This window comes from Mercenaria mercenaria, chromosome 5, assembly GCF_021730395.1.
Source record: "Mercenaria mercenaria strain notata chromosome 5, MADL_Memer_1, whole genome shotgun sequence".
NCBI classification, from domain to species: Eukaryota; Metazoa; Mollusca; class Bivalvia; order Venerida; family Veneridae; genus Mercenaria; species Mercenaria mercenaria.
Window position 1 is genome coordinate 4,685,547 of NC_069365.1, and position 12,931 is coordinate 4,698,477.

Below are 12,931 nucleotides of genomic sequence, written 5' to 3' on the forward strand. Positions count from 1 at the left end.
CAAAAGAATCTGAGTTTGTCTATGAAAAAAAAGGAGAGAGGAATGTAGCAGTGTGTATATAATGTATATAATTAGTCTATGATATCGACTGTCCGATTAGCTCAGTTAGTAGAGCATCTGATTTGCAAGCAGAGGGTCGCAGGTTCGAGTCTTTAATCGTGCTGCACATTTTTCCGCCGCTTCTATAACAGTATTAATAAAATCTAAAAGAAGATCATTTGCAAATCAAGTAAAATAAAGAAAGACTTTGTCTGACTGGGCCTCTTTGTGAGAGACAATGAAATATGCAACATCTTCTATGCTCTCTGGTACCGGTAAATACATGTATATAGAAACACTGCAGCTAAAGGACCGAAGTAATAACAACAACACTAGTCAGGTTGATGTGAAAACTGAAGTTCTACCTACAGAGATACAGTACAAGAATAAAGAATTCAGACTTCGGTGTAAAAGGATAAGTATTTGGAGTTTGTTTTAGGTAAAAATTAATTTACAAAAGTGGTTCTCGAACATCAACGGTGTATTGCGATCGGTATCCCCTAACGTTGTATTTTAAAAAGTGCAATCCAACGGCATTAGAAATACCTCCGTAAAAGATTATTTCGCTAACAACAGCACTCTTGTATACAGAGTGTTTAGGTACCAGAGGATGGCTGGATTACGTCGATATTGATAATGCGATGATAAAATATGTCCAATTTTACATGTCTGTTCGTCATCTGAACATCACACAACAAACTTTGTTGCGGTTTACTAAGAAACTGTTCGTTTTCTAGCTATATAGAATATTTCGGCGTATGGACAGATAGTTGGATATCCCGTAAGACTAGTCATTTGAGTGGAATGTGCATCTAATTGAAAATAGAAGGAAATAGAAGGAAGAAAATAAGCCTTACCTGAACATTGTTGTCAAAATTCGCCATGTTTTCTCGAGCTTTGGCGGTCAAATAATCTCGGTCTGACTAACAACGCGAGGGTTGTCTATTTGCCTAACCAGTGTGACAATGTCAGTTACTTCTTTTCTGATGAATAGTATATTATTAAGACAATCAGTAGGTTTTACACCTTATGAAAAATAATACACCAAATACTAGCTGAGTTCAATGAGAAAGTGGATGTTTTCAGTTTTCTTACATTCTGTTAATAACTCTTAAAACAAGTAAAGTAAAAAAAAACCTTTTACATAAGAAATATACCTTTGAATATGTTTATGACTTTTGTTATTAACCCCGTTAAAATAAATGTATTTAAAAGCATTTTACTTTATTTTCATTTTAATACAATTTCTAGTTTTACATAATCGTGGAATTTCATAATCTGCATCAAATGCAAGTTTAAGAAACAGCGTAGCTCCCGAGTTCATTTTATTTCTAACATATCTTAGTTGGCGAAGGGAGGATATAATTTGTTTACAACCTTACATTTCCTATTTGCTTGTCAACAAGAAAACGGGAGAAAAGGTATCGAAAACGGCATTTGAAACATTCGGGGTTTTCCCGTTGTTTTCAAACAGAACTCCCGTGGAGCATGTATTTGACATTTTCTTTTATAAATTTCAATTCATGTTGTAGTTTCTGTATTTTGCTAATGGGATACATGAATGGGATTTTGGTGACGGGGATGACATAAGCCGCATCAATATTTGCAAGGGCGGATCATGGAATAGTTAAATAGAGCAAATAGGAGCCAATGGTTTCCTGGCCGGCGACGACATCCACCTAGAAAATATATGATATAATTGCCATTATTCTAGAAAACATGAACAACAAAAATGCTATTTTTGCTGTTATATCCATTCCATCGACAAACTATTTTCCTAAACGGTTTGTTTGGAGTATTGTTACATGGGCTTTCATTTAATGCAGTCAGTTTCTTTTGGAATACCTTCTATAAGGATCTTCTAAAGATTTGATAACGATGACGCAGTTGTCCGGTGGTAAAACTGTCTGAGAACGAAACCAGGAACCGCTCCTCCTACCAAAAATTACAAACATTTGTATAATAGTCCTGTGTACAGATGCTTCACGCCAGGCACGATACATAACCAAGGAGGCTTCTCTGTGGAATATTAAACCTCTCAGAGGCAAGTTTCATCAGTTGTCGAAACACTAGTATCAAGCAAATGAGCAGGAGCAAGGTGCATCTCTCAAGATTATTGTGCGTTCCTGAAATAATGTCAGTAGAGACTCCTTGCGTTCCTTTTCCACCACAAAAGTCTATATTTGCGTGTGTGACAACAAATATTATGCACTCATATAGACGGTATTAACTGACAAGGAAGCGTTTGCGACACTTTGTCCTTGACATGACGAAGAAACATTGTGTAGTGCAATATGGGGAGTACACAGCTACCACTGCAGAGATTGAACACGTGGTGAATGTGCATGACATTGTGACACTTTGGCTAAAACATCTGAAGCTATTCTTGACCGATCCTTGAAAATTGTCAGTATCTCGCTTAGAGGAAAAGAATACGGGTATTTTACATCATTGATAAAAAAAACTGTTCACTAATGTTATATATACATAAACTCATTATCCTTGATACACTGAAAAATGTGTAAGTTGTACCATTAATTTTGAACAATCATTTTTCCTACGTTGGTAATTTGTTCATTTCGTGTCAAATATATGGGGAAGAAGCATCATCAGTTTAGTAGTTTAGTTTACTTATACACAGAATACAGTTCAAGCGTTCACAGATGTTATACGGAAATAACAATTTTCCCACGGGCTGAAAATATTGAAATTCCAAACGACAAGATGGCAATTCAGTACGCAACTGTTTGTTTATATACAGGATATTTTCAACACATTGAAATTGCTTTTAGTACTGATACAGTGTCCCCTAATAAGGTGTTACATATATGAAATACGATTGTTCTTTTCTATTCTGTTTAGATCAGATTTGCGAAATTGCAAAGTTTGTGTAAATACAGGGCTAAGACGTAAACAGATGGCAAGATATTAACAACCAATTGATATAAAATAATGGTAAACTTTGGTGGCACACTTTTTCACGTAGCTGCATACATCATTCTTATATTCGTTATTCTCATACTATCAACTATCCAAACCAATGTGTTCTCTGACATTTAAGTTCCCAGTGTTTCTCACAAAGCCAGCACCAGTCCATCTTACATTTTATGCAGGTCATGTGCATGCATCCACCTATATAAGAAATGTCAAAGTTAGCATACACTGTTTTCGTATAATTCATGACATATGTACGAGTAACATCATAATTGTTGAAGTGAACCTGTGTTTCATGCTTATTCAAAATAGTAATGTTTTGTAAAACTTTTTTCGTTCCTTCATTAAAATTTAAAAGAAGCTGAATTTGTTTTATCACGATATCAGATACTTTGTACCAGCGGATCATACCATTTTTCTCTGTATGCGCTCCACAGTGAGGACAGGCCTTGGTTGTTTCTTGGATAACTTTCTGTGCTTGAACATTTTCCTTTGAATGTACCGCCTTCGCAACGGCTGCATCTGGTAACTGGAAAATAAATTGACAGGAAGGCTGTGTAAAATCATAAGCCTTTTTCTTGAAATATAAAATTCAATGAGACAACATGCTAATATATGACATAAATTGAAATTAATAAACCAAGTACATGAAGACCAGGCTGAATTGAAATATATAAGCTTTGACTGAATAATTGGAAGTCATTTCAGAGTATGTTACTAAATGAAGCTCCAGCTCACTCAGCTTCAAATACATGAATTTCTCGAGAAAAGATATATTTTTATTTGGTTAAACCTACAACACGTCTACAATTATAGGTCATATGGCCACTTTCTAGATTTTCATGGTGGAGGAAGACTCAAGATGCCATTCCGTGCATTATTTCATCGCGGGCGCGCACTGGCTAGAACCACCGACCTTCCGTAAGACTTTCTCACGTGAAGAATTGAACGCCCTAGGCAAGGCTCGAACCCACATCGGTGAGGGGCAAGTGATTTGAGTCAGCGACCTTTACCACTTGGCCGCGTAGGCCCCAAGTAGAGACGCATATATTGAACATAAATTCAAAACATTAGAATAGATTATAATTGGAAAGGATGAAAACATACATATCTCAGCTTTCTGCTGTTGCAACAGTCTAGACAAATCAAGACTGGCAAGTATCAAAAACCTACCTGCCTCAGTCTTCTATAGCCACGACAGTCTGGACAAATCAAGTTTTCTGGTTGAAACTGATCATCCTCCGCTCCACATTCAGTTCGGGTAGTACCACCAAAATAAGCCTTCAATCGGTGTAAAAACAGTTACCAATTCTTTTTCAATTTACAATATAAAACTTTACTTATCTATTTACAGTCGATAAGATTAAAAGATTGCATACATGACTACAGTAGCTATACAAAACATAAGAAAGAATTGCCAGTCGTTACACCAGACACTTAAACCGAGAACAATGCTAGCATGAGGAACATATCACAGTCAGCGCTTTGTCCCTCTTCCTTAATGGATCCACGTGGAAGCATGGTCGAGTATGTACTTTAGCCATTACATTGACTTTGTAATATTGCCGACATTTTTCAGTTGGTCAAAAATTTGGCCTGTATGAATAATATCGAATAATATAAATCTAAAATTTAATTTGTTTAGTTGGTTAAATAAACTTAAGAAAATTGAACATTTTGTATGGTCAAGATTTTGCAAAAGAGTCATTTATGTTGTCTCCATGCGCACATTTGAAGCTTCAAATATGACATACTATATAGACAAGTTACTCGGTCTTTAAAAATCACAATAATGATAATTCTTACCTTTTTGCACTTAAAACAGAGAAAATATTTGTATCTGTCCATAGCAAAGTCTCCAGGCTTTTGGAAATATTTGCTACCCCGATCTGTAATTTCTTTACATCTCTCCAGGCCGTCGTAACGTAATCTCAATATAGCTTTGTGCTTCACGTCGTCTTGAAGAGCTTTTAATGGAAGCAGCAAAGCTTGTAGCTCTCTGTGCTCGATGGATTCCTAACATAATTCAGTAGAATGGTGTCGAGTATGTAGGAAGATTGGAAATATAATATAAATATGCACATGGATATTGATCTTAACACTTAGCTTTACATTCTGAGAAAAAAATCAAACAACGCCAAATCTTAGAAAGGAAGGGTTGTTTCACATAAACATTTAACAACATACAAAAACGATGTATATAACTCTACAAAACAATTGTCGGTTAACTGATATATGCATTAAATTCTAGAAAAGAACTGGATAAAGGGACCACACTTTTGGACAGTTCAACGCCTTTAAAAACTCGCCATTTTTAAAGAACTGTTACATTTTGATGCTTTTTGCAATAATGTCCAAGTGCTGAAGTTTCATATAACTAGGTGGATTGTAGTTTTCAGCAATTGGTTACAAATGACATTAACTTTTAAAGGAAGAAACTTTTCAAAATAGCTTAAGTATCCATTGTACGTGACAGTATGATAGAACATGTAATGGTCGGGTAGATTGTTGGTAAAGATGTTGTTCGTTTATCAAATATTTCTGTGTTTTGATAGTATACACCTGAACCTTAAATACAACAAGATTGTAACTTAATATTGCCCTAGTATGTTTGTATTCTTTACATATACATGTATTTGTTGTTTTATAACAGTTCTTAACATTCTTTAAGGCATCTTCGTTTAGGTATACATGTATTTTAAATCGGCTGATTATTTTTAATTCTAAAAAGGTAAAGACAATCAGTTGCCGGTGAGAATGATTAATTTTCTAGATAAAGCGATGATACAAATTTATGATCGAATTATTATCGTTAAATAGACATACATACCTTACATATGGGACACTTAGTAAAGTTAAAATTAATTTTCGAACCAACCCATCTATTCTGTAATATTCTCTTCACACAATGTAGGTGAAATAAATGTCCACATTTGAGCTGAAAAAGATTACGCTCACGTCAGACATGCGTAATGGCCAATGATTATGAAAGCGACTCTCTAGCAGATTTAATTTCCTTTATACGTGATCATTTGCGGGAGCAGAGCTTCCGAATATGAATCCAGATGTCGTAGGGTTCAAATTTCTACGAGAACAAAATTTGACCGTGGTCTAAAAAGTCCTTAAGAACGAGTACTGGCTGCAGTCATCCTGCGTACTTCGCACTTAAATTAATTTTGACTAAACGAATTGACGTCGCCGATTATTACAGAAAAAAACTATATGAGCCGCACCATGAGAAAACCAACATATTGCAATTGCGACCAACATGGATCCAGCCCAGCCTGTGCATCATCGCAGTCTGGTCAGGGTCCATGCTATTCGCTAACGGTTTCTCTAATTGCAATAGGCTTTGAAAGCGAACAGCATGAATCCTGACCAGACTGCGCGGATGAGCAAACTGGTCTGGATTCATGCTGGGCGCAAATGCACTATGTTGGTTTTCTCATGGTGCAGCTCAATTATATTCATCAATTGGCGTGCAAATGCCATGCATTATTGCTAACTTCTCAACAATTTCATCTTATGCAGGCTACCGGTGGAATAAAAATTCTGAAGTTATCTCCTATAAAAAAAAATCTACGCATCCATGGAAAATCGCAAATTTATCGAAAATCCATTCTTCAGGTAACTAGAACAGTCCTGTTTCATTGTGTTTTTTATTGATTCATGAAAAGCTTTGTAAATATGAGATAATCCTAAGGAAATGAGACAAGATTATTTACCATGACAACCGGCGCTGCAGCAAGATGATCGGTGTAGCAGATAATGCAATCATCCTGTGACGTCTGGTGTTGGTCGCTGCTGGCACATTCTGGCTGTATACACGGAGGGCAAGCTGGTTCGTTCCTATAGCCCACACATATATGACCACAACCCAAAACCTTTTTGCATGAATTTCTGTTTGTTTCCCGGACACAGGTAGATAAGAAATCTGAATGGAATTTATTTATTTAAACAACTTCAGCAAAGGTTGCTGGAAGCAGTGAAAATATTATTATTAGGGTCACATATTCAAAACTATGATTTTTGACTTAGAAATTCAGAGATACATAGACTGAGGTGTATTATTAAAGTTTAAGCCGAAGTTTGATATTTCATAAAATAGTGTTTACAGTTACTCTCCTACTGTAAGTTGTAAAACTGGAGGTTCAAAATTCGCCTTGTCCGAGACAGCATTTTTCAAAAATGTATTCTTGTTTTTACAAGAAAAATACTTTATGATAGTAGCTTCTTTTCATAAATTTAAGCACGAAGAAAGTTATATGTCCCGCAGAATAATTAACGATGATCAGTGTGACCTACAACCAATTTCTGTTGGTTCTAATATATATATATTATTTATATTTGTACTTGATCAAATATAAGTCTATTTTTGTCGCTACAAGTCGGTTGTAACATCACCTTTAGCATGTTTTATTAAAAATATACATGTCTGTCACCCTAGAATGCATATACTATAAATCATACATTAGTACCCATTACCTTGTATTGCACCTTTCCTTTGCACCAATGATTGTTTCAAGTCCTGGTTACTTTCTGGAAGAACTGTTTTACGGTCTGTACTTAATTCTTGCTCAAACGCCTTCAAAAGTAAATGTATACAAATTATCATATGTGCTGTCGGCATGTAAATTAATAAAATTCCATATCGCAAAACATACTACATGTAATGCATTTAAGGAAAGCATAACATATATTACTAAAGTCTTTACAAACGAAACAATAAGTTTGTATTAATTATTTATCAGTCATGACTGTCAATAATTTTAAATGATTGTGAATACAGTGACTGCATCTTTAACATGACTGTGATCAGATGTATTCACACTGTCATCTAATATGAATTTCAAAATCTATTTAATCCTTGAGTATTATTTTGATGTCTGACTTCAAATAATTCAGAAACCTAATGTTAAATCTATAACATTTTTACCTGTTTAATGTGTTTCCATTCAGCCCCTTTGGGCCAGATTACGACAAACGTACGCTCTAATTTGGTAGACGTCGTTTCTTTCTCAAATGAAGCAAAACAGTCGTGCATTGCACGTGCAACCCGATCGTATGGATAGCCCAGGAAACCACAACCTAGGGCGGGAAAAGCTATAGAAGTCATGCCATCCCCATGCGCGCGATTTAGACAAGCACATACAGTGAGACACAGGATCTGTGGAAGAGAAACGTATTAGCAGTTATGAATGTAGAGGCTGAATAGAATCCTGAAAGTATCAAATGAACGGAAAAGTTAGAATATATTTAACGTCATTAAAAAACGTATGTTCTTTGCATATGCATTTTTTTCTTTTTTACTTTTTTTTCTTTCTTTTTCTGTTGGTTATTGATGCCTTTCTTCTGTTGTTGTTGGTTTATTGTGTGGTGTTTTGGGAATATGAACCGCCGTGAGAAAGAAAACACTGAGAAATATAGAGACCGATAAAAGTTCAGTTATGGTGTAAACTTTAAGTCCTTTCATTTGGTAACTAATCGTAACAATTTCCGAAGTTCGCATGGATGATCAGCAAGATAAACTTCCCAATCGTGAACTATCATATTAATCTTGTTTCACATTCAGTCCAGTATCTTACATCAATATCATTTTGTCTAGCGGCTTTTGTGGTCGAAAGTTTAAGGTCGCTGGCCCCGTACCACTGTGTGGTCAGAGATTTCACTTGCGGTGTAGAAATATTTCCAGCGAGGAAGTCATTCAGCTGGTTTACGGAAGAATAAGTTTGTAAAGCCCTCTCCTTATTAGTGAATATTATTTATTTCCGTTTTGAGTATATGCTTTTCGACAGACAAATGTTTTTTCCATTGGAATTGTGCAACCATCACTATTTTTAAGGCGGAACACCACTAAATCCGGCTGTTTCTTTATTTCATAGAAAATCCACTTACTTTATAAGCGTTTTTCGACATTTTTCTAGCATATCAGATTTTCAAAGACTTAAATTCCCATAAAGCACTAAAAACAAAAACAAAAAGGGTGTTAATTTTTATATAAGAAAACTACAGTTCCATAAATTCAACTCTTGTTCGCGTTTTTCAATGTCGCTTTTTGAGACATAAAATTCTTCCGCCGCCATTTCTACCTAACATGCGACAGGAACATGCAGATTTCTATAGAATGCTACACACAGGCCTCCAACTTACTGAAACGCGTAGAATAAAAGAAAACATGATGCTGCTGAGAAAAGGCACGATGAAAGGAAATTAAGATTAGCACGTTTTACATTTGGACTATTTGTGATAGGCCTGCGGAGGCTTACATTTGATTTAGTAGCGATCAGCCTATAACACTAATCCACGTATTGAGAATATTTTAAATATGAATAATCTGTTGTTTTCTACAGTGGTCGACACTTTTACTCTTGGAAGATGCAGTTATATTAAAGCAACAATCTGAATACCCTGGCATAATAATATTACACGTACAAACATTTATAACAAGAGAAATGATTGCGACTTTAGTGTATTTACATGCGGAAGTACCCCATGTATGTTGCAACGAAACAGATTTTGAAGACGTATAATTATGTTGAAGACTTAAGGCTCCATAATCTCGGATCCAATCTCTACATTCTAGTTTGCTTAGTTCTATCTTTTGTTTTCTCCTTAAGGGCTACTCTCCTTTTTTAACTGTGGACCATACGCCGTACACCACCGTATGAAAACATTTGCTGAGATCTCTAAATTGTATTTTGTGCGAATGTCGAGTTATGTTCAACCCGGGATTAAAGAGCGTGTCGTGTTGGGTTATGAAACGCGAATTCTTAACAGCGCCAGTTAAGCTTTTACAATGTTTTCTCAAATTAAGTGTGTATATACATTTAGATATTTTCAATGAAGAAGACAGTGCAAAGAAATCAAATCTGTACCTCCATAGCGTCAACGAACTCTGAATCCCAGGGTGGCAAAGCCACGTGGTAGACAGCCTTGCAATTCAACCTGTGACCTCCTGTTACTGCTATATCTCCGAAACAAATTCCATTCGGGTATGTCTTTGAACATTCCGTCTGTAGACCAGGGCCTGCTGCTCTGGCAAATGACTTTGTTAAACCACCATGTGTTAACATTAATGCCTGATTGCAGCTGTTGACAATAACGTCTGCCTGTATTATAAAAAAATGTATTTTTACTTTTATTTCCAATATTAGGTTCATATATAATGAACAGCAAAGCACCGCAGTAAAACGGGCAAAGGTTTTTCGTCGTGGTTATCCGGTCTTGGTGGCTATGCCATACCTCTGATGGATGAAAATGATACTCGAGTGTGCAAAAAAATGATGAGATTTGTGCAAGTTTTGTAACAGATATTTTTGATTCATTGTTTTGACATACAAGTAACTATTATATTTTCATCGACTCTGATCCTTCCGATAGCAGAATAGTTGTCATGAATCTTTTTAAAGGATTTTCGAGAAACATATTTCAGCAAAGTTCAAATTTTGTCAGAAGGAAACGCTTAAGAATAAGTCATAATGATTTCTAACAGATAAGCATTGCTTGATTTACCACATACACAATGTAATGACAGGTAATACAAAACTACATTATGTTCTTTCGTTATAAGATATACAATATACAAGATATATCGAGGATATAATACGTGTGTCTATTCGTATTGAAATAATATAACAAGTTGGTTAAAATAAATAAGTGGCCGAGTAGTTTATCTTTTTTCTCAACTCTTGTAATAATCCATCGGAGATAGATACCAAATGTTACCCTTTTTATGGGATATATATTAGAAAATGGACCCGAATTCACAGAAATTTCAGAAGTTGATTAAAGCGTGTAAAATAGAAAGTTTTATTTCACAGATGTCTTATTCATAAACAACGACAACATAATATGAAATCTCTGCATCAGTCTAAATTACCCCATATATATTCGTTCGGTTTTTCATTCCACTATCTCTCGGGTAGGGAAAATTCTTTCCTACACATGCAGGCATGTAAGACCATTATATTATTGTTTTAAATATTTCTATTCAACAATTTCGGAATGTTCCACGTCTACATGACTTCCTTTGACTTTATGAATTTTCAGACTTTTAATTCAAGCAGACTGAAAACATTAACATCATGTGAGCCGCGCCATGAGAAAATCAACATAGTGGCTTTGCGATCAGCATGGATCCAGACCAGCATCCGCATCCGCGCAGTCTGGTCAGGATCCATGCTGTTCGCTAACGGTTTCTCTAACTGCAATATGCTTTGGAAGCGAACAACATGGATCCTGACCAGACTACGCGGATGCGCAGGCTGGTCTGGATCAATTCTGGTCGCAAACGCACTATATTGTATTTCTCATGGCGCGGCTCATTTAATGAAGATTAATCAGATTTTGATCGGCTAATGGATTTATTCGAAACTTAAGAAAACTGATCATTTACTCTTATTACTGTTTACCGGGTTCCTAAGACATGTCAGATTTTCGTAGGAGGTATTGTTAAAATTTGAATTAGAAATATTTACTTCAAAAACTTGCCCTTGTCAAGTACAAAATGTCTTGTTACCCCAAAGACATTTTCAAATGGCTGAATAATGTGACCATTTGCAAAATGTTCGGCAACACAATGCTAACCGAAAGGTTTAAAGAGTAACTTCAAAGACTTGTTCAGAGCCAACTTTTCTTCTGTTTTTTTTTCTCTCGTTTTTGTTGGATTGCTTTCATTTTTCTTTTGCTAAAATGTAATTCATCCGATAGCAATTCCATTATGTTTACTTGTTCTGTCAATTGTTACAACATGAGATCACAATGAGGTCCTCAAAATGAGAAAAGCTATAACTTAATGACTGGTTCTGGTGAAATTTCAATACATTTTATAAGGCAGCCAAGTTTTACGAATGTCTTTGTGTTAGATATAGCTTAAAGTACATATCATTCAATGAAACATATTTGCCTTTGGAAAAACACGTCATAAAATGTAACGATTCTGTCACTTTTAGAATTCGGTTAAAACCTCATACACAAAAAACGTCACTCATTATGCCACGTGTGTCCTGTTAGCAGAATGTTTTACTTGAATACAAACGAAACTCCTAATGGAAATAACAATTTTCATATAAATGCGGAAAAAGTGTAACTAGTAATAAATGGTTCGAAGGAAGGGAATTATACTGCTGTTAAGAATTTAACTTCATCTATGTAATATTTCCATTTCATATTAGTTTTATTCAATGAAAAATCAATTAGTGTAGTTTAACAAGATAATAAATGCTATTTGTTAGAATTTAGTGTATGTAACATACCTTCATCTCGGCGACAGCTCCTTTCACTATTTCGATTCTCATTTTGAAATTGTCCAAAACATTCACATTAAAAATGTTATTTATTTGTGATTATGAATAACAACTCGCGATCTTCCCGTCATATCTTGTATGTTTACTGTGAAGTGTTCAAGATAAAGGGTATATATTACATGTAAACCTCTACTGTCGTCAAACCTTGTGACCACTACGCATTTATTAAACCAGGAAGTTTATAAGAAAAGTTAAGAGAATAATGAATGAAATACCTTGTATAGGTTCAATTATGAAATGGAAATTCCAAATGCATTTTGAACTTCTTTTGATATTTACGTGTTATAACAAAGGGGTTTAAAAAGATTCTCAATTTATGTTCGTGATCTTATATATGATACAGTGCGACACCGACTTCGGCTAACATAACGCTTGGTCATTGTATTAAAATGCAAAACTGTCCTACCCTTAGGTGGCAGGGGAATGCAGATTTGCGAATTCCACATTGACGTGTGGGTACCAGTGTTGAAATATCCATAGAAATCTCGTTTTTGCTTATTTTTCTTTGAAACTACTACGGACTATTGCAGATACTATAGAATACATAAAGACGACTCTCCGGTCCTATGCACCTGTCGCTTTCCATGCCAGATGTAGTGAAAATTGGCCAAATCTCCCAAATTTTATAGACCAAAATTAGCCTAACCGGGCCT

General features: G+C 35.3%; 1 protein-coding gene across 1 annotated transcript; it reads right to left on the reverse strand.

Annotated features, from left to right (window-relative positions):
* Window positions 1–1,772: 1,772 nt before the first annotated feature.
* LOC123556308 (uncharacterized) lies at window positions 1,773–12,398 on the reverse strand. Its single transcript, XM_045346912.2, has 10 exons — window positions 12,228–12,398; window positions 9,849–10,082; window positions 7,910–8,140; window positions 7,459–7,558; window positions 6,699–6,907; window positions 5,804–5,911; window positions 4,780–4,989; window positions 4,147–4,254; window positions 3,385–3,502; window positions 1,773–3,171 (listed from the first exon to the last, which is right to left on the reverse strand). Exons 1-10 carry the CDS (start codon window positions 12,267–12,269, stop codon window positions 3,068–3,070), a joined length of 1,464 nt encoding a protein of 487 aa, XP_045202847.2. The 5' UTR covers window positions 12,270–12,398; the 3' UTR covers window positions 1,773–3,067.
* Between the last annotated feature and the right edge of the window lie 533 nt (window positions 12,399–12,931).

Coding starts and splice junctions, on each gene's coding strand:
- LOC123556308 (XM_045346912.2), bottom strand. CDS start 12,269: ATGAGAATCGAAATAGTGAAAGGAGCTGTCGCCGAGATGAAG. Junction 10,083..12,227: donor GAGCTGTCGCCGAGATGAAG/GTATGTTACATA, acceptor TTTATAATACAG/GCAGACGTTATTGTCAACAG. Junction 5,912..6,698: donor CTGCAGCGCCGGTTGTCATG/GTAAATAATCTT, acceptor AATCTTTTTCAG/CTCAAATGTGGACATTTATT.